The sequence below is a fragment of the Elgaria multicarinata genome, chromosome 2 (genome assembly GCF_023053635.1).
Source record: "Elgaria multicarinata webbii isolate HBS135686 ecotype San Diego chromosome 2, rElgMul1.1.pri, whole genome shotgun sequence".
Taxonomy (NCBI): domain Eukaryota; kingdom Metazoa; phylum Chordata; class Lepidosauria; order Squamata; family Anguidae; genus Elgaria; species Elgaria multicarinata.
Window position 1 is genome coordinate 128,566,900 of NC_086172.1, and position 22,723 is coordinate 128,589,622.

At 39.3% G+C, this 22,723-nt stretch overlaps 1 protein-coding gene across 1 annotated transcript in view; it reads right to left on the reverse strand.

Annotated features, from left to right (window-relative positions):
* The window catches only part of STARD9 (StAR related lipid transfer domain containing 9), a 130,572-nt gene that overhangs the window by 101,649 nt on the left and 6,200 nt on the right, over positions 1–22,723 (reverse strand). The window contains exon 3 of the mRNA XM_063118448.1: positions 11,476–11,592. Coding sequence (XP_062974518.1) covers positions 11,476–11,592 — 117 coding nt within the window. The remainder of the gene's footprint in view (positions 1–11,475; positions 11,593–22,723) is intronic.

The window sequence follows — 22,723 nt, forward strand, 5'->3', positions numbered from 1 at the left end:
TTATTATCAATCCTCAGAGATAGGAAAGCAAGAATCTTATTGTAGAAGGAAAAGGAAAAAGTCATTTTGTTTACTCCTGGATCATATATATTACTACTGATCCACTTTTGATCGTTTCTTCTCAGACTACTGCTTTCTCTGTCCCTTTCCCTGAAGCCCATCCCACCTCTGGGCTTCCTGACACTTAGAGTCCCTGACCCAAAGCCCTCCCTGTCCCTATTTGAACTCCCTGCCATCACCATAAAATCTATGTCCTCATATGGAAAGGGTGGAGGTCCTCAGGCCCAAGAGACAGGCAGCAACGCCCCCTTCTTCTGGCCCCACCACATTTGTCTGACCACTTATCATTGGGGGGTGGGGTGGTCCCCTGGCTTTTGTGCAGTATTTTTCCCATTCTGAAAGGTTGAAAAGCCTCTGAGGCTGGCAATAAACGCTGAAAGCTACAATAAGCTGGGGTGGTGGGGTTTTGTGTGTGTGTATTTTTGGCCCCATGGCTTCTGAATTTGGCTCCACCCCTTTGCCTTTAGCCCCACTCACAACTGGAATGTGTGCCCCCAGAGCTTCTCTGACATTGAATTTAGCCCTTGGGCTGAAAGACATTCTCTACCCCGGCATATGGAACGATGCCTAGTTCTGTAACAATTTTTTTATGAATATCAAATGCTCCAATTCATGTATTGCTTTGTAGTTATGTTTAAAATAAAAAGTCTTTCTTTGATATCTGTTGGAGCTTTCTCAATGGCCCCAACTTTCCTTAGCGCCGTCTTTTCCTTATATTGCCATCTTTTAAAACAATTCTTCCTTCAGGTTCCTATTTCTAAGACCACCAGCTTCTCAGAGTCCTTTCTTCAGCCACTTTTCTTTGCCTTCACTTGTAATGCCTGGGTTGAATTCTTACTCGGTTTCCCAGCCCTCAGATTCCCAGCTGGACAATGGTGATGGAATGCCTCATATGTGAGATTTTCTCCATCTTAACTGACCTTTCATTTCCTTACAGAGGCTGTTCTGTTTTCCAAGAGTCTACTAATTTCCAAGAGTCTACTAACATATTCACAACAACTTGGCCAATGACCAAGAGGGAGTCCTAAGCAGGTCAGTGATAGATGACCAGCAATTTTATATTATTCATTCTGGGCTGCCAAATCTTCAGATAGTTGTTACCCTCAATGATTAACTGAAATTAATGCGCTGGTACTGTACTCTGCAGATCATAGCCTGAAAACAGGGATGACTCTATGGCCATGTTCAGACGTCACAGTTAACCAGATCCTTTTAACATTCTAGTTTACTGAATATGAGCTGATCAATTAAGAGAGCAGTAAGCCAGATTTTCTGGTTCGGACATCATCCTAAACAAACTACGAATGGATAGTTCCTGCATTGTTTAACTGTTCCTGTTAGCAGGAGGAACCAAGTGGGAGGGATTGAGCAGCGTACACTAGCACGTTTGCTCCTTCACTGTAAGACATAATTAAAAAAAAATAAAAATCTGGCTGTGACATGTGAACCAGGCCTGTATAATTGTCTTAACTTTTATTGTTAATTTTTAATGTATTATGAAAAAGTAAACTGAGTCTTGAATGGCAGGCATTTTTGTTCCTTGCTGCATGAAATCTTCTCTTAATACAGGATTAAAACTCTACACCACTGATTCCAAGTTAAGTATTCTGGAGCGAGAATCAAAATAGCTAATGCCAAAAAAGTGACCTTATTCATGTAAAATCCAAGACATTTAAATGACTGTTGAATGCAGCAGCTGTGTTGCTGGCAGAAGTAATGTAACATATCTAAAACGTTCATGGCCATTTCCCTCCCCTTACTGAAGCCCATTATATACTGATCCAAGTATTGTACAAAAAAACCTTTTCTTATAGCATGCTCTTTTTATTATTTCTCTCTCTCTCTCTCTCTCAAAATTGGGAAAACAATGCCCACCACTTTGCAAGTACTTCCTGAGAAAAATGCCATTTATACCCAGAGTCATCTCTTTAATGGTTAAGGCTTAATTTCTTCCAAATAAATGTATTTGAATGATAATTGTATCTGGTTTTTTCCAGTTAAATACATCATTTTTTCCATTATGGATATAACTTCTACCACAGGCTACAAGCCAACAAGAATTGGAATTTCATAAGGTTCAAAAGGTTTATAGTCCCATCCCTGCCATCTGGAAGAGAAAACAAGATCTCGATCTGTTTAATCATCTGCAGATAAAACTTTAAAATCTTATTAGGATCAATAAATTACAATCCTATTTACATACTGCTAAATTAATCTTGTTACCATTCTGTATTCTTTAAATATGTGCATTTATTAGCAAGGAATATCCATGCACACTATGTACCAGGGTGTTGAAGCTCAGGCCCCTGGGCCAAATCTGGCCCTCTGGGATTTCCCAGAAGGCCACATGACTTTTTTCTGTCTCCACCCCTTTTCCCCCTGACCACCAATTGTTTGTTGATTGGCTTCTGCAATTTTGCCCCATTCTAAAAGGTTGAAATGCCTCTCCTAAGGCTTAATTACAAAGATACCAAGCTTTAAGCTAAAAAATCCTTGCATTCCTGGTATTTTTGGCCCTGCCCCTTTTGCCTTCAGCTCCGCCCACCACTAGAATACAGCCGTCAAGAGCTTCTCCAAAACTGAATTTGCCCCCCAGCCTCGAAGAGGTTTAATACCCTTGGCATGTACTATGTCAACAGAGGTCTTGCATAAATTTCCTAACTGAGAACCTTCCAAGAATCAAGTTGTTAGGAGTTCATATTTTATTCAAACAAAGATAGAAAAGGACTTTTTTCTGCTCTCCAATTTTATTTACTTAGGTAAAATATACTAGAGATGATACATATGGATGATAGCAGTAGCAGCAAATAAAGGATATAATAGAGTTCATATTTTCAGATAACATTCAAGTATGCCTATGTACACAAGTTGGCTGAGGAACAAGACCAGGCTGCTATTGCACTCATGTCCTTCTGGTTTGTTTCCCACAATCAGCTTGTTGGTTCATTCTATTTCAGGTGAAACAGTGCCTTTCTTAAATTTTTATTTATACAAGTTCTCTTTACATTTCCAATTACTTTGTGATAATACCACTCCTGAACTAGCCCATTTCATTTTGAACTGGTATGCATCTGTACAACCTTGATATAATTTTGCTGTGTTGTATCTATAAACATTCTTTTAAGTTCTGTTCATTGGCTCATCTCAATTCTTCCCTGAAACCAACTATTTTGTACAGTTTCACAGGTAATCTCATTACTTTCTATCATATCCACAAGGTTTTTCTAATTTTGAGTTGTTCCCATGTTCTCAGTAAACTCAATTGTTCACCAAAATACAAATCCTTATCATATTGAACTGCTTATTGAAGCATCTGCCTAGGCAGTCTAGTATCTTCAGGCCCTAGACTGAGCCCGCCCACCCAGCGAGACTAGTCATTGGATCCTCCCAGACAGAAAGGACTATGAGAGGGCTCTCTGTTCCAGTTAAGTCTTACTCATGCAACAAAATCTCCCCAAATTCTGGTGTGTTTCTCTATATTTTCTTTGTCCTTCTGGCTTGCTCACTGCTCCTGTCTCTTAGTTTGTCCTTCAGTTCTCACATGCTTTTTGGTCTTTACTACTGGCTTTGTCCCATGGCTTCTGGTTCCCAGGTCAACTCCCAACTGCTGCCTGCAACCCAGCCTTGACACAAAGCACGCACTAAAGCACCATCTTTCATTTCTTTCATAAAGTATTAACATATTCTGACTTGTTCAATCCTCAATTATAATCTCCACCAATTTCTTAATATGGATTTAGTAAAAACAAGAAGTGAATTTGTACTGAATAAAAGAAACCTCAAAATTATGTTCACTTTGAATGAGACAATTTTCCCACTATCATGTAACTGGAGTTCCAGTTTTCTAAATCCGTTTTTATATTCATTATAATCAGCCCATAATTATCATATCATATGAAAATTATATACCAAGACATTTAAGTGCTTTTGAACAACTCCACAGCAGTTTGTTTCTTAGAGTAGTATCCCATGGTGTCCCAGTGCTAGCACTAATGATATTGCGCTAACTTAAACAAATGCTTGCACAATGTAACTAGCGCAATAAGAAAATGTGGCAATTAGCTGCTGAAATCTGGTGGCAAATCATTGCTTTTCCCCATTGCTCTCATTACATTGTGCAAGCATTTGTTTACATTAGTGCAACGTCAATAGCAGTAACAGAAGCATACTGCTGGATTTCCCCCCCTTACCTCCTGCACTCTGTTATCATAAGCTTCTGATTATATATCTCAACAAACTCATCTTTGAACTCCTTCCACTTCTTTGAAATTGTCTTCCTAATTTTAGTTCTCTTTTCTTTAGTTTCTCTCCCCCGCAGACTTTCACACCATTTATTAAATTTACATATCAGAATAAACATATTTTAGTAAAAAGTATTTTAAAGAGGAAAAGCACTTTAATTTCAAGCTATCTTTTACCATTGTTTATAATATCTGAATTAAACCTAACGTTTAATTCATGGCTTGGGACCACAATACCTGATGGAACGCCTCTCCCGACATGAACCTACCCGTACACTGCGCTCAACATCTAAGGTCCTCCTCCGAGTGCCTACTCCAAGGGAAGCTTGGAGGATGGCAACAAGGGAGAGGGCCTTTTCAGTGGTGGCCCCCCGACTGTGGAATGATCTCCCCGATGAGGCTCGCCTGGCGCCAACATTGTTATCTTTTCGGCGCCAGGTCAAGACTTTTCTCTTCTCCCAGGCATTTTTAACAGCATTTTAACAGCATTTAACAACGTTAAGTTTGTTTTTAATGGACCCCACAATTGTTGTTTTTAAATGGATACTGTTGTTTTTATACTGTTTTTATGTGTGTGTGTGTGTGTGTGTGTGTGTGTGTGTGTGTGTGTTTTTAAATTGTATACTTTTAATGTTTACTATTTTTAAATGTTGTAAACCGCCCAGAGAGCTTCGGCTGTGGGGCGGTATAAAAATGTAATTAAATAAATAAATAAATAAATAAATAACGTGCATTGACTCACTATTACCTGGTTTCAGTAATATCCACTTCTGTCCCTAGGGTGCAAAATGCTTTAACAAAGCCTCATAATGGAAAATATCAAAAGTATACACAAACAATATGATCTGTTAAACAGATGGCGATGTAAGGATGTTGTCTATTATATAGCTCTATAGCAAAAGAAATAGAATGACAAAGCTTATTTGAAAATGCACACTATCAACTCATATATTTAACAATTTATTAACATTTAATTAATGATTTTTCATTGGTTTCACAACAGCCATAAATTTTCTCAATCACACCTCCACCCCACAATTCCCGCTTCCACATCCAGTGAGAACAAATTGCCAGTAGATGATGAAGCCCGATATATTACAGAATAGCTTGGATCCAGATTTAGTCATACTTAGAACAGACCCAATGCAGTACATAGAATAGACTCATTGCAGTGTGTCTACAGTTAGTCATGACTAACTTAACTCCCATTCATTTCAATAGGTCTACTCTAAGCATGACTAAGTCTGGATCTAGCCCTATGAAATGATGGCATTAAAGCACCAGAGAACTACAGGGGCATGACTAATGAAACTCCCCCAACACAACAAAAAACAGATACAAATATAAACTAAGGTAGCCTCAGACTGACTGTGTACAATACATGATTACAAGATGAAGGAATCCAAGTGCAAATTTGAGACTTACGTTAGTATTATTATCCCATATTACAGAAGTAGGACGGAGCATGTCTGAGGAGCAACCCATAAGTACATGGCTGAGGTAACTACATATGAAATTCCTGACTCACAATTCATTCTTTTCACCACCGTGTTGTGCTGGTCAGCACTATGACAGAGAGTGTTTTTAATAAAAATTGAAGGCCAAAGTAGATGAGACACTATTCATGCAATTAGCATGACTCCCCACCCCACCCTAAACACCTGCTATTTACTTATGAAAAGCCATTCACACAATTAACAATGCATGAATAGCATCTCCTTTAGTTTGGTACCTAAAAGGGGGGTTGAAATTATCCTAGCAACTGAATAGAAAGAGAAATGACTGAAGAGAAAACATAAGGAACTTGAGGGAAAAGAGAGGCAGTTTTTAGAGCAAAAAATGGCAAAGGTACTGGGTGGTTTTTAACTAAAAGGAGAGAGAATGAAATGGCAGATATAGGATTTATGTTGAAAAGGAAAACATGGTAGGACTGATAATTTTTTGGGAACTTGAGGAAAGGGGTGGAAGGAAAGGAAAATGGAATCTACATTTACAGATTGCTAGTTGTAAGTGTGTACAGAAGGACCTCTCAATCAGATCAGGAACCAATTGAACAATTCAAAAGCAGAACTGAAGATGTGGAGTTCCATCATAGACAGGTCTGGGGGTTCTATAACATCAACAGAAGCTCAGCAATTCTGCATTCCTTGCAAGAGAAACAAAAAGCTCTGATGCATTTACAAAGCACAACATACAATCATGCTCTGAAACGGCCAAAGTTATCATGAGCATTTCCTTCCAATATGTATGAAGAGTTACATGCAGTTTTACACTATCATTATCACTGTGATAAAGCTGAGATTTTAGAAACTACAGTCTCCCAAATAGTTCATCTTTAAAATCTAATTTGTAAAAATAATGAATACATGGTATTGGGGTTTTAATCAGAAGATGTGTTGCTTTCTCTAAGGGATAGGATTTTCAAAGATTTTAGTAAAATCCACAAGAAAGCAAATGACAGTAACTGAGATTGCACAACACAATATACCATAGCAGGTTGTGAGCCTTGTTAGTGTCAGTGTGGCTTACCATGATGTGCGAACCCAGTGTGGATAATTCAGGGTGGGTTGTTTTTCCTGAACAAGTCACCGTGACAACCCATGGCTTGTAGTTGAGTTGTTGAGCGTAGCTTGTCACGACATCTGAATCTGGCACTGTAGCTTGTCTGAAGCATGGAACAGAGCCATCTGGCAAGAGCAGCAAAATACCCCATGCCATTCCTTGTGCTCTTGCCAATGCTGCCTCCAGCCTCCTGCCTCCCTCACCAGTGATGTCTGCTCCCTCCCTGTTCTCCCCCTTTTCAGGGCAATTCATTCACTACCTTTTTTAAAAAAATAATAATTGGTGTTTCAGAAGTATACAAATGGGATTGTAACTTCCCACCCCACCCCAAGTGTGCAAGACCACAGATTCGCAGATACACTATGTGTAATCTCGCTGTGGTCAATTTCCTTGTATGTTACAGCTGTAAAGGGAAGCACTAAAGTGGAGTAGGTAACATAGTAGGATCAACAAGGCAAGAACATAGGCTAATCTGCTCACACTTGTGAAAGACCAGGAAAAATATATTACAAAGTATGAACTCTAAGAGAAAGTATGAACCCATAGTCAGTGTTCTGAAAAGCAGCACTAAGGGGGGTTTCAATAATTCCCACTTGGCAATGCCATCTTCTTGCTATTACACCTTGAACTGACACTTGCCTGTGTCCTACCCCCTTTTGACACTTCCCTGAGTCCCGATGAAGTAAACAATGGGAGTTATTGGTTCCCCCCATATCGTGGCTCCATTTAGGAGCTATTACTAAATTTCTCCCAGCAGTAATTTCTCTTAAAAGAAGCCATGATGGGGGGGGGCACCATATGTAACTCCCATTTTTGACTTCCAAGGCAATAATAATAATTAAAAAGTTATGATCCCATTTGCGTACTTCCAAAGCACCAAAATAATAAATTTAAAAATGGAAAAAGAAGTAAGTGCTCCGAAAAAAAGTAGTGATCAGAATCTGGAGAGCGGAAAGTTCCCGCCACAGGAATGAGGATACAATATGGGTTGCCATGCAAAGGACATTGGGTTACATACAGGGAGTAGACTGATGGACTGAGAAGTTAAAAAGCCACAGCAAGCTGCAGATCAGATGATCATTTGTTGGGGAGTAATGTGGATTGGCGAGCAAACAACCAACTCACAGTGGCTTATCCTCAGCATGGCTTCTCATGTCATGCACCGGCTCAGTAAGTTTTAAGACAACAGCATAGAGAAGCCAAGAAAAGGAACAGACAGAATAGCTTTAAAAAATAACTTCTGCATGTGTATATGTCTGGAAAAGTGGTACAATTTCTCCTATATCAAGAAAGCAGTGCTAAAAAAATAATAATCATCACTTTTATTGTTATGACCTCGGGTGCCAGTATTGGCACCTGGTATTCAAATTACTCCATGAATAGTTTTTCCTATTTCTCTGAAGTCAAAATTGAAGCTTTTTATGGGACTATATTTACAAGAAATATGTTATAAACGTTATTATCAACAAACAGGAACTTCAACAGCTATACTTGCATGGAAGTTCTTCATCAACTGGCAACTTTTGTTTTTGCAAAATCTTATTTATTTATTTATTTATTTATTTATTTATTTATTTATTTATTTATTTTATATACCGCCCCATAGCCGAAGCTCTCTGGGCGGTTTACAACAGTTAAAAACAGTGAGCATTAAAAAAAGGATACAAAATTTAAAACCATCAAGAACATAAAAACAACAGTATAAAAACAACGGTATCCATTTTAAAAACAACAGTTCTGGGGTCCGTTAAACAAATTTAGCATTGTTAAATGCTGTTAAATGCCTGGGAGAAGAGAAAAGTCTTGACCTGGCACCAAAAAGATAACAGTGTTATCTTAATTGTGTCACTTGTGTCCTTATTAGTTGATGAATTGCTGAATTGATAAGAACAATTTTTCAGTGATGGGACGGCAAGTTAAGGGCACAGTTAATTTTAAAGACTATTTTGATCTAATGCTCTTTTAGTCATGAATTCAATAAATAAATAAATAAATAAATAACACTGATGATTCATAAGATACCTGGACATGTTTTTCCCCTTTACAGGCAATAACGTACTAAGGGAGCAATGATATGGTCCCTGGTAGAGTTACTGTGAAGTCCCCACCCCCTGAGACTGTAGACTGTTATGAACTTGGGGAGGGAAATCCGAACTGGGATTGTTCCCCCAACCCCTCCAACCCTCTGCAGCCACTATAGAAAGCACCACAGCAGCTTCCTTATCCAAAAGCAGAGCTCTGACCTCAGGTGAAGATGCAAATAAGAAGGAAGAGAGGGGAGGCATCAAGGATCTGCAAGATCCTAAAGCCTGCCAGCTATCATCCATGCAACTTTACTAGATGCACTAAAAAGCACATCTACTGGAATATCACGAAAATGGAGGATTGAGAATTGAAGATTGTGTCCATCACTCCACCTGATGGACTGTCAACAGTCCATCAGGACTGTTGGACTGTCGAGCGCCTGTTGGCAGAGCAAGTAACTATCGGAGGAGCTGGATGTCAGAGTACTCCCTTGACACTGAACAAAGGGTAAATATAATTTCATCTTTTTTTCCCTGAAATGCCATGCCCTGTTATGGTATGAAGAATACAGGAATTTTTGAATGTGGAAAGAGAACTCACAAAATCAGAATTTTTATTATGCTGGTGTAAAAGAAACCAAAAGAAACATGTAAAACACCGAGACAAATCTGGACTTTGGAGAAGCTGAAACCCTTATCTTTGTATGAGTTTTTCAAAATGGTATAACCCAAAAGTTGTTCTAACATGATCTGATTAGCAGGGGTGATACATCTTTCCCCCAAAAACTGCCCTAGTAATCTTTGAAGACACTGTACTGATGCTGTTTATTAACATGCGATAAAAAATTGATCATGACTATTTGGATCAGTGATTTTCACAGTGTTCTAGTCACTCTGACATTTCTCAGAAATCTGAGAGTAACGCTCAATGAGAGATCAGTTAAATGAACACTTTTCACTGAAAGTTTGACAATGGCATACTCTTGTAATATAGTGTTGGGCATGTTCTAGGTCACACTCTCCACAGTGAAGGTTGCCCAGTAACTTGCAGAATGTGTGTCCTAGAAAATATATCAAAATCTTCTGCAATGTGCTAGTGTTTGTGAATGCCTTACATGGAAAAAGTTCCGCAAAGATATACAATTTCAAAACCACTGCCTTACGCTACACTTCTACTGACAGTTTCTTGGCTAGGCTCTCTCTAGAAAGCCCTCTATGGAACCATTACCAGTTGGTATGTTAGAAAGGGCAAATGATCAAACAACTTGAAATTGGTGGCCTTCAGTGACTTTTGGAAAGCATGCAATCTTATAATGCTATAATATAATATATAATATATAATTCTCCTCATGGGCATTATAACCTGAAGTCCTGGCATATCTTCAAGCTTCATTTCATCACACTCTAAATTGCAAGTGCCGGTTTCTGTTAGCAAAAGTGTTTAATTTTCTTAGTGAATGCTAAGCAAACATATTCATTAATCATTGTTACTATGAGCTGTAAGGTCAACATATAAGTCCTTAATGTTTTGTTGCATCAATCAGTAGGAATATAACTCATGTTGAACTGCAACGAAATGTTTGTCCGTAGGACACTCTTTGGTTTCATATATTTCTACTGTCAACAACTGAGTAGTAAGTAACAAGTCTAAACTTGCTGTGACTTTAGTGTAAAACAATACTATAAGACTCAATGCCATTACAAACTTGTTCACAATATTTGTCATTGGTTTCAATTTAAAAAAAGCCTTAAAGTCACCACAATACAAACAGCAAGTCGCTGCTAAATATTTGTATGTATTCATTACAAAATGATATATTAATCACATATGTAGGAGTGAATAACATATATATCAGTTTGTAAATGGTTGTCCATATCCATATATTGTATTGTATTGTTCTGTCAAATTAGAAGAATTTTACAACATGAAATTCAGATTTGTAGTAGAAAAGTCATCTGCATCCACCCTGGATTTAAAATATGACTACACAAATTAACAGAATACAGGTATATCTATAGATATTAGCCAAGGGCATTCATCTTTAGTTTCAGGGTGTTCCCAAACTTTAGTCTGCATGAAATTTAGAAAACAAGAATTATGTATTCCATTTGTATCTTTTCCTGCTATACTCTTAAGACTTGAACCTTCTCCCAAATATAAGTGTACATAGATATATCTTGCAGAATATATTATTATTATTATTATTATTATTATTATTATTATTATTATTATTATTTATTTATTTATATAGCACCATCAATGTACATGGTGCTGTACAGATTACACAGTAAATAGCAATATTCTCATTCTAAGCACAATCTCACTATCAACGTTACCTGCAGATGAGCTGGTATGTTTTGTACTTACTTGCAAGGCCACTCTAAGCCATCTGGATGTCTGGCCACCATTATTGGTCTGGGCCAATAATACAGTTCATACCAACAAGCCAGCCAGCCTTAATAAGAAACTGCTTATTTGTGCTACTTATTTTATAAACAAACTAGTTTATTCTTACTGATTTCCAAGTAAACACACAAAAGGAATGAATTATAAAAGAAGAAAAAGAACAGAAGCAAACATTACTTACCACTTCCTGAGATGCATATTTAGGATCCTCAGGATCAACTGACCAATAGCAGTAATCAAAGCCAAATGCCACAACTTTTTCCCTTGTGTCCCAAAGACCCTCATACCGGTTGTCCACCTGAGTTGAAAGGAAACAGGAGAGTGCAACATGCGTTAGTTGTGTCAACAAGGATTAATCTAAAACAGGATGTTTATGCAGAGTACATTTTTATAATCACAAGATATTTATAGAGCCAAATGCAGCTGGTGTATCCCTTTTCCGAAGTTTAAATTTAAAAGAAAGAAAATATAGGCAAGGAGCCCTAATACTACCTAGACAAAGGATGTCTGGAATTTTGCTGTGAAAAAAACTCAAATCCTGTTATTCAAATACCCAAACAATGCAATTAAAAGAATTGTAGCATTATGTATATTGGATATCCTGTCATATAGCACTTCAGGAGAGGAAGATTTAAGCTTCATTTCCCTATACCCCACATTTTTTGTCCCAAAATTCCAATGAAGACTTTTCCCCTCTGTTTTAACACACACACACACACACACACACACACACACACACACGGGTTTGGTGGAATTTGGGGATGAAAATAGGGAGGGGGGCCTAAACCCTTCTCACCAGAAGCATTATGGTTGTCATCCAAATCAGGGCTATGCACACTTGCAGGAGAGATGGGGAAGCAATCATCACCAAATTCAAGATCATTTCTATCAGCTCAGGGGATATTGATGTACAATGGGATGGATGGTACAGGAGTAGAATACAAACACTCAAGATTGGTACTGAAATAGACAGGAAGCCTAGAGAGGGAGATGGAATCCCTATAGATCAGAGTGACATTCCCCCACACACATACATTTTCCAGGCCTTCCAACATAAGAACACAAGAAGAGCCATGCTGGATTTCAGCAAAGGCCTATCCAGTATTCTATTCAGGGTGGCCAACCACAAGCCTCTAGGAAGCCCAGAGAAGCACATGTATTGGAAACCTCCCATTCATGTTCTCCAGCAACGGATAAACAGACGTATGCTGCCCCTAGTAGACTCTTTTAGAAAATGAGTCTGTTGGTGCTGCACCTAGCACTCAGGAAGGCACATTCCTCCACTCACGGTTGTTATGCATACTAGTTGAGCCCCTTTGTTTTTAGAATGATCTGATTTTTAGCATCAGCATGAACAGAACAAACGGCAAGCTGGTGAGGCAACCAGGTACCATTCAGCTGCAGAAAGAACAAGAGGAGGAAACAGACATACTAGTATATCTCAATGATATGTTTTATTAACAAAGTCATTATGTTTTGACCCCATTAATCATAGAATCATAGATTAGTAGTGTTGGAAGGGGCCTACAAGGCCATCGAGTCCAACCCCCTGCTCAGTGCAGGAATTCACATTAAAGCATACCTGACAGATGACTATCCAGCTGTATCTTGAATGCCTCTATTGTGGGAGAGCCCACTACCTCCCTAGGTAATTGGTGCCGTTGTCGTACTGCTCTAACAGTAAGTTTTTCCTGATGATCAGCCGGAATCTGGCTTCCTGTAACTTGAGCCCATTATTGTGTGTCCTGCATTCTGGGGTGATTGAGAACAGATCCTGGCCCTCCTCTGATTGACTAAATAGTCAATCGTGGAGTTGACTATTAACACATGGTTGACTATTGTCTGAACTGGCCCTCTGTGTGACAACCTTTCAAGTAACTGAAGTGTGCTATCATGTCTCCCCTCAGTCTTCTCTTCTCAAGGCTAAACAAGGTGTGGTTCACATTTGATATAACACTTGTATATTATAATCAGAGTACAATAAATCTTGAAGGAATTGGCCCTATAAGCATTTTTTAGCTAGAGTACTCTCTTCTTTACTCTACAAATAAGTAACTCCTTCAGAGTTTGTAAGGGACAGTGTCCACAAATAAATATCTGTACGCCACCCTGAGATCCCTGTGTATAGGGGACGATACAAATGTTTTAATAAATAATCAAAATAAAGAAAAATATTTTCTGAATATATTGCTAATAATGTTGACTCACATTTTAAACTCACTGTATCGTTAGTATACCTATACTAAATATGTACTATCTGTCAATAACCATCCTATTTCGGAATATCCTAAACGTCAAACACAATCTTTAAAAGAAAATTATCCAGAATGATCTCATAATCTATGCAATTGCTCCCCATAGTATGCAGAATGAGAACTATCAATTAGGGTGCAATCCCTATGTATGTTTAGATAGAAAAAAAGTCCTACAACACAGCATTCTCCAGCCAGGGTATTATGCCCTTAACTGACTTTCACAGCTTTGTTCCTTTAAAAATATTTTTCTGTGTGCGTAAATAAACCAATGAGAATAAATTAGCCATGTTAAACTAACATATACTAATGTTTGTTTTGCCTGCTGGTAGTATTTAAACTGGTCTTTAGATCAGTTAATTTGAAACAATTATTTTTTAAAAATGCTTTTTTTTACTGCACAGTCATTCAGAAGAAAGCCTCATTTAGCTTGCTGTGTAATAATAACAGACTGTTTAATTGAAAACTCTGACTTACTACTAAGATAGAATGAACATTCACCATCAGCAGTAACTGTGCAGTTATACTGAAAAAAGACAGCACTGCCAAAGCAAATGATCTTGCTAATCTCTTGAAATTGTCAGGTTTTTAACCTGTGTAAGTTTTTGCTGGAACTAGAGACCTAAGAAGAAGTCATCTCAAGACTTTGGAAAAAGGCCAGATACACAGGTGGAGGGTATCTGGGCAGAACAGCAAATTAGCTGATGCAATCCAGTGTTCACATTACATGAGAACACTGTGATTGGTGTTCATTTGTATAAATATGTTACTGATGGGGAATCAGTGTGGAGAGTTTGGAGAAAGAATATTGGAGAGTTTGCTGGAGCGTCATTCTGTATTTTACTCTGTATATACTTGTAAAGTAAACTTAGATTAGTAGTTAAAGCTACTGTGTCTGAGTGCTTCCTTCTTCATTGGACTGTTTCATCTGCTACCTGGATCCTCTGGTTCTGCTTGCATTATTTGCACTCTGTGCATGCTCTGCTGGTGTGAAACACATCACCCTCCTGACAGGTTATGGGCCCAGATTGCTCAGCCTGACTAGAGGTGTTCCAGTGTGGTGGCAAATTGCTGTTGGAGTCCTGGAAGTGAAGAAGAGTCTTCTCAATCTGCAGCCTGGTGAATGTCGTTGCTGTTTGCCTAGGAGGGGCTAGAAGAAAGCAAGTAAGACATCTGTGTGCAGTTTTTTGAGATGGCGTCAAGTATGGCGTTGGGAGGTTTGTCCCTGAGCCGTTTGAATGAGCACAACTATCTGGCGTGGAGCGTCAAGATGGAGCAATATCTCCGGAGGGAGGATTTATGGACAGTTGTCAGTAATCCCCCTGCTCAGCCAGATGAAGGTGAACAGAGAAGTATAGAGAAAGCTCTAGCCAGCATTATTTTGTGTCTGGAAGATAATCAACTTGTACATGTTCGTGGGTTGGTGTCAGCACAAGAATGCTGGAGGAATCTCCGAGAGATTTATGTGAGAGATTCGGCCGTGAGCAAGGTCACGCTAACGCGGAAGCTGTACAGAGCTCAACTGCAGCCGAATTCCAGTGTGTCTGAACATCTCAACATGATGAGGCAATTGTTTGCAGACCTGGAAGAGCGAGGCATGATTTTTACTGAATGTCATAAAGTCTACGTTGTTCTCAGTTCGCTAGATGATTCATGGGATAGCCTTGTCATGAGTTTGGAGGCTATGCGTGAAAGTGAGCTGACGTTACGATTTCTGACCGGCCGGCTGTTAGAAGAAGAGCAAAAGAAGCTTGAGAAGCAAACTGCTAAGCCAAGAGAAACTCCCACCAAACAAGCAGCTTGTGAAGATAAGGAGCGAGTGTTTGCAGTGAGGCGCTGTTTTCGTTGTGGTTCCACAGAGCATCTGCGAAAGAATTGCCCTAGCCAGACGGAGAAGCATGCTTATTCAGGCAAGAAAAAGAAAACTGCAAAACCGAAAGTCTCCGTGGTCAAGGCTGTTGAAAATGACCCAAAAAGCACATGGCTGATGGACAGTGGTTCCAGTCAACATATTGTGAACAATAAGGGGTTGTTTAAAAAATTGCATCCTACCAACCGGGACTATGTTACGTTGGCAGATGGCAAAGTGTCAGTTGTTGCTGGAGAAGGACCTGTATTCATTCCAAGTTTGGGTGAGACTGTGAACAAAGTATTATGTGTGCCAAGTCTTGAGCATAATTTGTTAAGTGTGTCTTGTTTAGACCATGCAGGATACAGTGTAATGTTTTCAAACAAAGAATGTAAAGTGCTCAAAGAAAATGAGGTTTTGGCTCTAGGTGTACTAAAAAACAATCTTTATGAAATGTTGCCCAAGGGAGAAGGAGGTTCTAAAGATGTATGTTCTGTATTTAGCAACACACCTGTACATGACAATTGTATACACCTGTTGCATAGACGTTTGGGACATGCAGGGTTCAAAGTACTGCAGAAAATGCCTGATATGTGTGAAGGACTTAATTTAAAATCTTGTGAAAAGTATTTAGACTGCAGCACATGCAAATTGGCAAAGTCAAAGGTTGCTCCAATATGTAAAAAGAGTGACAGAGTCACCAAGCAGATTTTTGAGCTGGTGCATGCTGACTTGATTGGTCCCATGTCTAAAACACTAGGAGGGGCGAGGTATGCTTTAATCCTGGTGGATGACTATAGCAGATATGGTTTTTGCTATGTTATGAAGAACAAAAGTGAAACGTTTGAAATTTTCAAAAATTGGCAAAGTTGGGTGGAGAGAAAATTCTCTACTAAGGTAAAACAACTTCAAAGTGATTTTGGATGGGAATTTATGTCTACTGATTTTCAGAAATGGCTAAGGAACAAAGGAATCTCAGCCAGACGTAGTGCCCCATATTCCCCATGGCAAAATGGTGTCGCAGAAAGGCGAAATGGCGTTCTGCAAACCATGAAGGATGCCATGTTGGCTGATTCTGGACTAAAAGCACATTTTTGGGGTGAAGCACTGCTTACAGCAAATTACATTGTAAATAGACTGTGGAGTACAGCAGTTAACAGTAGCCCATATTTCCTAATGTTTGGAAAAAAGCCATCACTGTCTCATTTGAGAGTGTTTGGTAGCACTGCTTGGGTACATGTTCCAAAGGCTATTAGGAGGAAAGGACAGTTTAAAGCCAGGAAAATGACGTTCTTGGGGTATGCTCCAGGTTCAAAGGCATACAGGTTTTATGCAGACAATGGAGAGGTAATTATTTCCAGGTCTGCTGAATTCCAAGAGCAATGTAATTGGGAACGTTTGCATGGCAGTCAAGTGTTTTTGCCAGAGAGTAAAAATTCTGAAAAAACACCACAACTAGCGGAAGAGCAAGCAGCTAGGTTAGATAGCCAAACTTCTTTAAGTCCAAAGAAGGAGGAGGAGGAGGCAGCTACAAGTTCTTTTGTCCCCAGAAGGTCAGAAAGAAGTAACAAAGGCATTCCACCTGATCGTTTCACAGCAAGTGAAGTCAGGGTTTGCCAAGTGAGCTATGAGCCTGAAAGTTTTGAAAATGTACTGAAGCTCTCAAAGCCAGAGAAAGAAAAATGGTTTGAGGCCATGGATGAAGAAATGAAGTCTATGGCGAAGTACAATGTTTTTACCCCTACAATGCTACCTAAAGGTGAAAAAGCAGTAGGTTGTAGGTGGGTTTTTAAGAAAAAATTCTTGCAAACAGGAGAAATGAAATACAAGGCAAGACTTGTTGCTCAAGGGTTCACACAAAGAAAAAATGTAAATTTTGATGAAGTTTTTGCACCCACAGTAAGAGCTGAATCTATGAGAATTGCATTAGCTCTGGCTGCAAAATATGATTGTGAAGTTTTTCATTTTGATGTGAAAACTGCTTATCTGAATGCAGAACTAAAAGAAACTGTTTTCATGGCCCAAATTCCAGGGTATGAATCTCAAGTGCCAGGTTCTGTATACAAATTAAACAGGGCAATTTATGGTTTGAAACAGTCTGCAAGAAATTGGAACCAATGTTTGCATGAAGCACTTGAATCATTGGGTTTCAGTAATGGAATAGCAGATCCATGTTTTTACACAAAAAATGTAAAAGGTGAACAAATGTGGCTACTGACATTTGTTGATGACATCTGTTTGATTGCCAGAACAAAAGCCCAGGTTGAAGAGTTTGAAAAACAATTAGGTAAATTCTTTGAACTAAAAAATTTGGGTCAGATACATGATTATCTGGGAGTAGAAATCACAAAGAAACAAGGGGTTTATGAACTAAGCCAGAAATCAAAGATCAGGAATCTGCTTACAAAGTTCAACATGGAGGAGTGTAATGGTGCCAAAACCCCCATGGTGGCAGGATTTCAATGTAATGATCAAGATGCAGAATTTTGTGATAAGGAGATATACCAATCTGCAATTGGAAGTCTACTATATCTGGCACAGTGGTCTAGGCCAGATATAGCAAATGCAGTTGGCATTCTAAGTAGATTTGTTTCAAAACCCACAAATAGTGCTTGGCAAGCAGTAAAAAGAGTATTTAAATACCTGAAAAGCACTATAGATGTGTCATTAAAGTTAAAACCGTCAGACACATTATTTTTAGAGTGCTATGTGGACAGTGATTGGGCTGGCGATACCCAAAACAGAAAATCCACTTCAGGAATTGTGATAAAGTTTGGAAACAATTTAATTGGGTGGAAATCCAGGAAACAAAGTCTGGTAGCACTGTCAACTTCAGAAGCTGAGTTTGCTGCTTTATCTGAAGTCTGCACTGAAGTAATTTGGTTTGTACAATTACTAAAAGATATAAAAGTGCAGGTAGAAACACCAGTTAAAGTGTTTGAGGACAATCAGACTTGCATTCACATGGCAAAGTCTGAAAGAATGCATACAAGAAGCAAACATGTGGACATTCGTTACTGCAATGTAAGACAAGCTGTGCAAGAAGGATTAATTGATCTTATTTACTGTAACACAAATGAGAATGTTGCTGATGTACTAACGAAGCCTCTAAGTGTACATAAGCATATGGAATTAATCAAACAGCTTGGAATGATAAGTTAAATGTATATGTATAAATTCTAGTTTCAGAAAAAAAGGAGGGGTGTCAGGTTTTTAACCTGTGTAAGTTTTTGCTGGAACTAGAGACCTAAGAAGAAGTCATCTCAAGACTTTGGAAAAAGGCCAGATACACAGGTGGAGGGTATCTGGGCAGAACAGCAAATTAGCTGATGCAATCCAGTGTTCACATTACATGAGAACACTGTGATTGGTGTTCATTTGTATAAATATGTTACTGATGGGGAATCAGTGTGGAGAGTTTGGAGAAAGAATATTGGAGAGTTTGCTGGAGCGTCATTCTGTATTTTACTCTGTATATACTTGTAAAGTAAACTTAGATTAGTAGTTAAAGCTACTGTGTCTGAGTGCTTCCTTCTTCATTGGACTGTTTCATCTGCTACCTGGATCCTCTGGTTCTGCTTGCATTATTTGCACTCTGTGCATGCTCTGCTGGTGTGAAACACATCACCCTCCTGACAGAAATGTCAAAATGTAAACATTTTATTGTTTACTACAAATTCTTAAGAACACAAATATGCCAGTTCCCAATTGCTAATTCTTAGACTAACATAACAACCACTCTGGAAATGACTAGTTTTATCTGATACAGAAAAAGCAAAAAGGAGTTGTCAGGTAGTTTAAAGACAAACAATTTATAGCACGATCTCATGAATATTTACTCAGATGTAAGTGTCACTGCATTTTCTGTAGTTTGACTCTCTAGTAAATGTGCCTAGAACTGCACAACTACTGTGGCATAAACCCTCAACTAACTGATTATGCATCTCCTCTCTGCCTCTCCCCTCTCCCTCTCTCTCTGACACACACACAAAGGACAACAACACTCTGTACCTGGGGTCTCCAGTGTGGTGCCCACCAACACTTCTCTTGATGGCCACCAAGCTCCCTGCACCAACTAATATTTTTTATATTTAAGATTTTTTAATTTATTTCCCCCCCCAAGTGTCTTTAACTGCCCACCAGCCCAGAAAGGTTGCTCTATACAAAATATTCTACAAGTCAATTTTTCAGAATCCTAAATCTTAGATGAACATTGTAATTTTAACCATTGTAACTGTCAGCCAACTATTACCCAAAATAAACAAGGGGCTGTCTTCGCAGGGGTTTCCCTTGGGCTTGACTGCATTGTGAGGTCTTTTGCAGCACATGACGTCATACCTCATGTTAAAAAAAATGTCCCAATACACCACAAGTTTGGACCTGAAATATCTGAGGGAGAATGTGACGATCACAGGTCTCCCTGCTCTTTGCTTCGAAAAAAGATGGGGACGGAAGAAGTGCCACCAAGACAACTGATGTCCACTCAGTGGAAACGTTCTCTCCAGGCTGATGTATCCTTCATCCATGTCTCTATAGCAACAGGGATGGGGATGGCTACAACAACACCACTGCCCCATTGCGATGGAAATGGTGACAGAGGGATAAGGATCCGAGCTGCTGCTGCTGTGACAAACAGGACAGATTCTTCCGCATTGCGTCCCATCCCATTCACGAGAACAGAAGCACAATGCTTTGCTGAGGCAGGAGGGATGCAGAGGAATTGGATGCACAAGCATCCGCCTGCTTCAGCAAAGGATTGCCCTTCTGTTCTCGTGAATGGGGATGGAACACAGAAGAATCCATCCTGCTCATTGTTACAGCAGCAGCTCAGATCCTTATGTGCCCGCCCGCCCCAATATCGGTGGATGGGTTTCTCCCACAGTTGGATGTTTCACGTCCAACTGCAGGAGGCATCCTTTACCCCCACCCTGTGATCTATTTGGGGATCGGCTTGAGGGTATGGAAAGGGCTCCTATCCCCTCAAGACTATCTCCACATGAATCAGGGGTGGGGGGGGGTAGCAAGGGATGTGCATGTCCCTGGGAACACGGTGCACCACAACCAGCAGCACCCTACCCAGGGACAGCATGTATCCATGCCAAGAAGTGAGTGGGAAGCTGAGGATTGCACCACCCCACCCAAGGACGGCACAATTGGACCTCCCCAAGCACTTGCTGGCATGGGATTATTTTCCCTGCCAATGGAGCCCTGCTGGGCTAGAGCGGCCTGGGTTTCTGCCACTCTTGCCACACTAATCTGTCTACAGGGAAAACAATCAACAGAGGCCGCCACATGACACTATAACCAATGGTTGTGCAGAAAAACATCTCTGTAATCTGTTGCTTATCTCAGTTGGTTATTTTTTTGGAAATAACCAACCATGTCATGGTTTTTGCCCAGCAGACAACACATTAGTTATCGGGGGACTATTTAATCAATGGTTGATAAAACAGTCCACCATTGACTAATTTGTCATCCAAACTGAGACAGTATCTTGCATATGACAAGAAAAAATACACTTTACTTAACCTTCCTCATTACAGGCCACAAAAAAGAAATAACCAACTGATCTCCTGAGTTTCCTAAAAGACACTGAACACTATCTACTGGCATCCTCCTAGAATAGACTATTAACCCAGCTCCGGAAAGAATATAAAAGGAGGAGGAAATCACTTATCTAGTTATTTGATTTCTGCCAAACTGCCTCCTAAGACATTTAAAATACTAATTATCTTAAGCAAGTCACCTAAAATAATCAGGCAGACATGCAAATACAAAGAAAGACCAAGCAAGAAATAGAAAGCATCTGTCCTGTAGAATTCCCACAGTAATCATGGTGCCTTCTGAGATACATTGCCAACAGAAACTGATTTTGGCCCCATTTTACTATTTGACTAAGGGAGTACAGTAGCATTCAGGAGTCCCAGTGTCTGGAAAAAAACAGCTCTGTTTCCCATGCCCTATAAAGGAAGCCTCCAAGAATCTCAAAAGGGAAAGGATGTATAGTCTCTTGTAACCAGTCACACATCAGGATGTCAACTGTACTGCAATACACATTTTTGTTAGGTTTCCCAGAAATTAGCTGCAATCATATTAGGGAATGAAATCACAGAGAGTGCAGGGGGAAATGAAATACGACCAAAAGTCACCCAGATGTTTGGGGTTTTGTGCTTATCTTACTAACAATTTACTGACAGCTTGAAAGAATAAACACATATAACTGAAATGCAGGGAGATTCAGCAACAACATGGCTACAAGAAGGTTAATTTGTTTTAAAAACCCACAGATGTTTACTCCGGTACTATAAAGAACTCAGAAGCTGTGCCAATTTATGCTCCCCACACAGCCTGCTTTGCATTTCCTTCCTGTTTTATTTTTAAGCTTGCTTCTGGGATAGGAAAGAGTGAGTGATTTCAATAGATTTTCCACAGGACAGATAAATGCAATAAAAACAAACTGCACCTATTGATAGGCTTTTTTCTGTTTTTCACATTTATGCCGGACAAAAAACTAAAGCCCTTTTAATATTTTGCATTGTATTGGTAAGCACCTGTTAACAGCATGGTCTTAACAACATGGATTCAGATTCCAAGGGGGCACATTTGTACCTGCATTTTTCTCAAATCCCCAAAGACCCTTTGAAATGCTCTTAAAACACCTCCAAGTTTAAAAAAAGTAATTTGGTGCAAAAACGTCTTATTAGAGAAATGCAGCTAGTGCTTGCATGGCTTTTCCCTTGAATTCCACCTTTAAAAGCTATCACTAATATTTCCAAAATAGAATTCATGTGAGAAAAAGACCCTGCAAACACTCATTTGTCTTTTAAGAAGCTCTTGCACCAAATCCCCAAACTCCTTGTTGGAGTTAAATGTCTTTAATGAGAATTTTGAGGATTTCTATGCATGGCACCTTCTAAGAAGGTAACTCTGGGGGAAAAATGAATTCATGTGCACATCTCAGTCCATGAAAGAAAGATTTGTAATCCCTGTAAGATGCTTATAAAGTCAGCAAGCTAGTTAGACAATCTGAGAGAGCATCAAGCATCAAATAAAATCCATCCAGGCAGAGGGAAAAGAGTGGCAGAAGCAAAGTAAGGCACAGCATGGTAAGTCACAATAGGACAAAGCTAGGATTATATAAATAGAGCATGTGGAGAACTTCAATAAGCAGAAATCTGGATGCTCATAACATAGGGATGAATATGACCCCAGAAAATTTATATAGGAATGGGAGGTTGTCACGTATTACTTTCTGGTTGATGGTGCACAGAAATGGAAGGAATCTCAGTTTAAGTCTCTCTCACAATTCTTTGACCTATTTATTACAT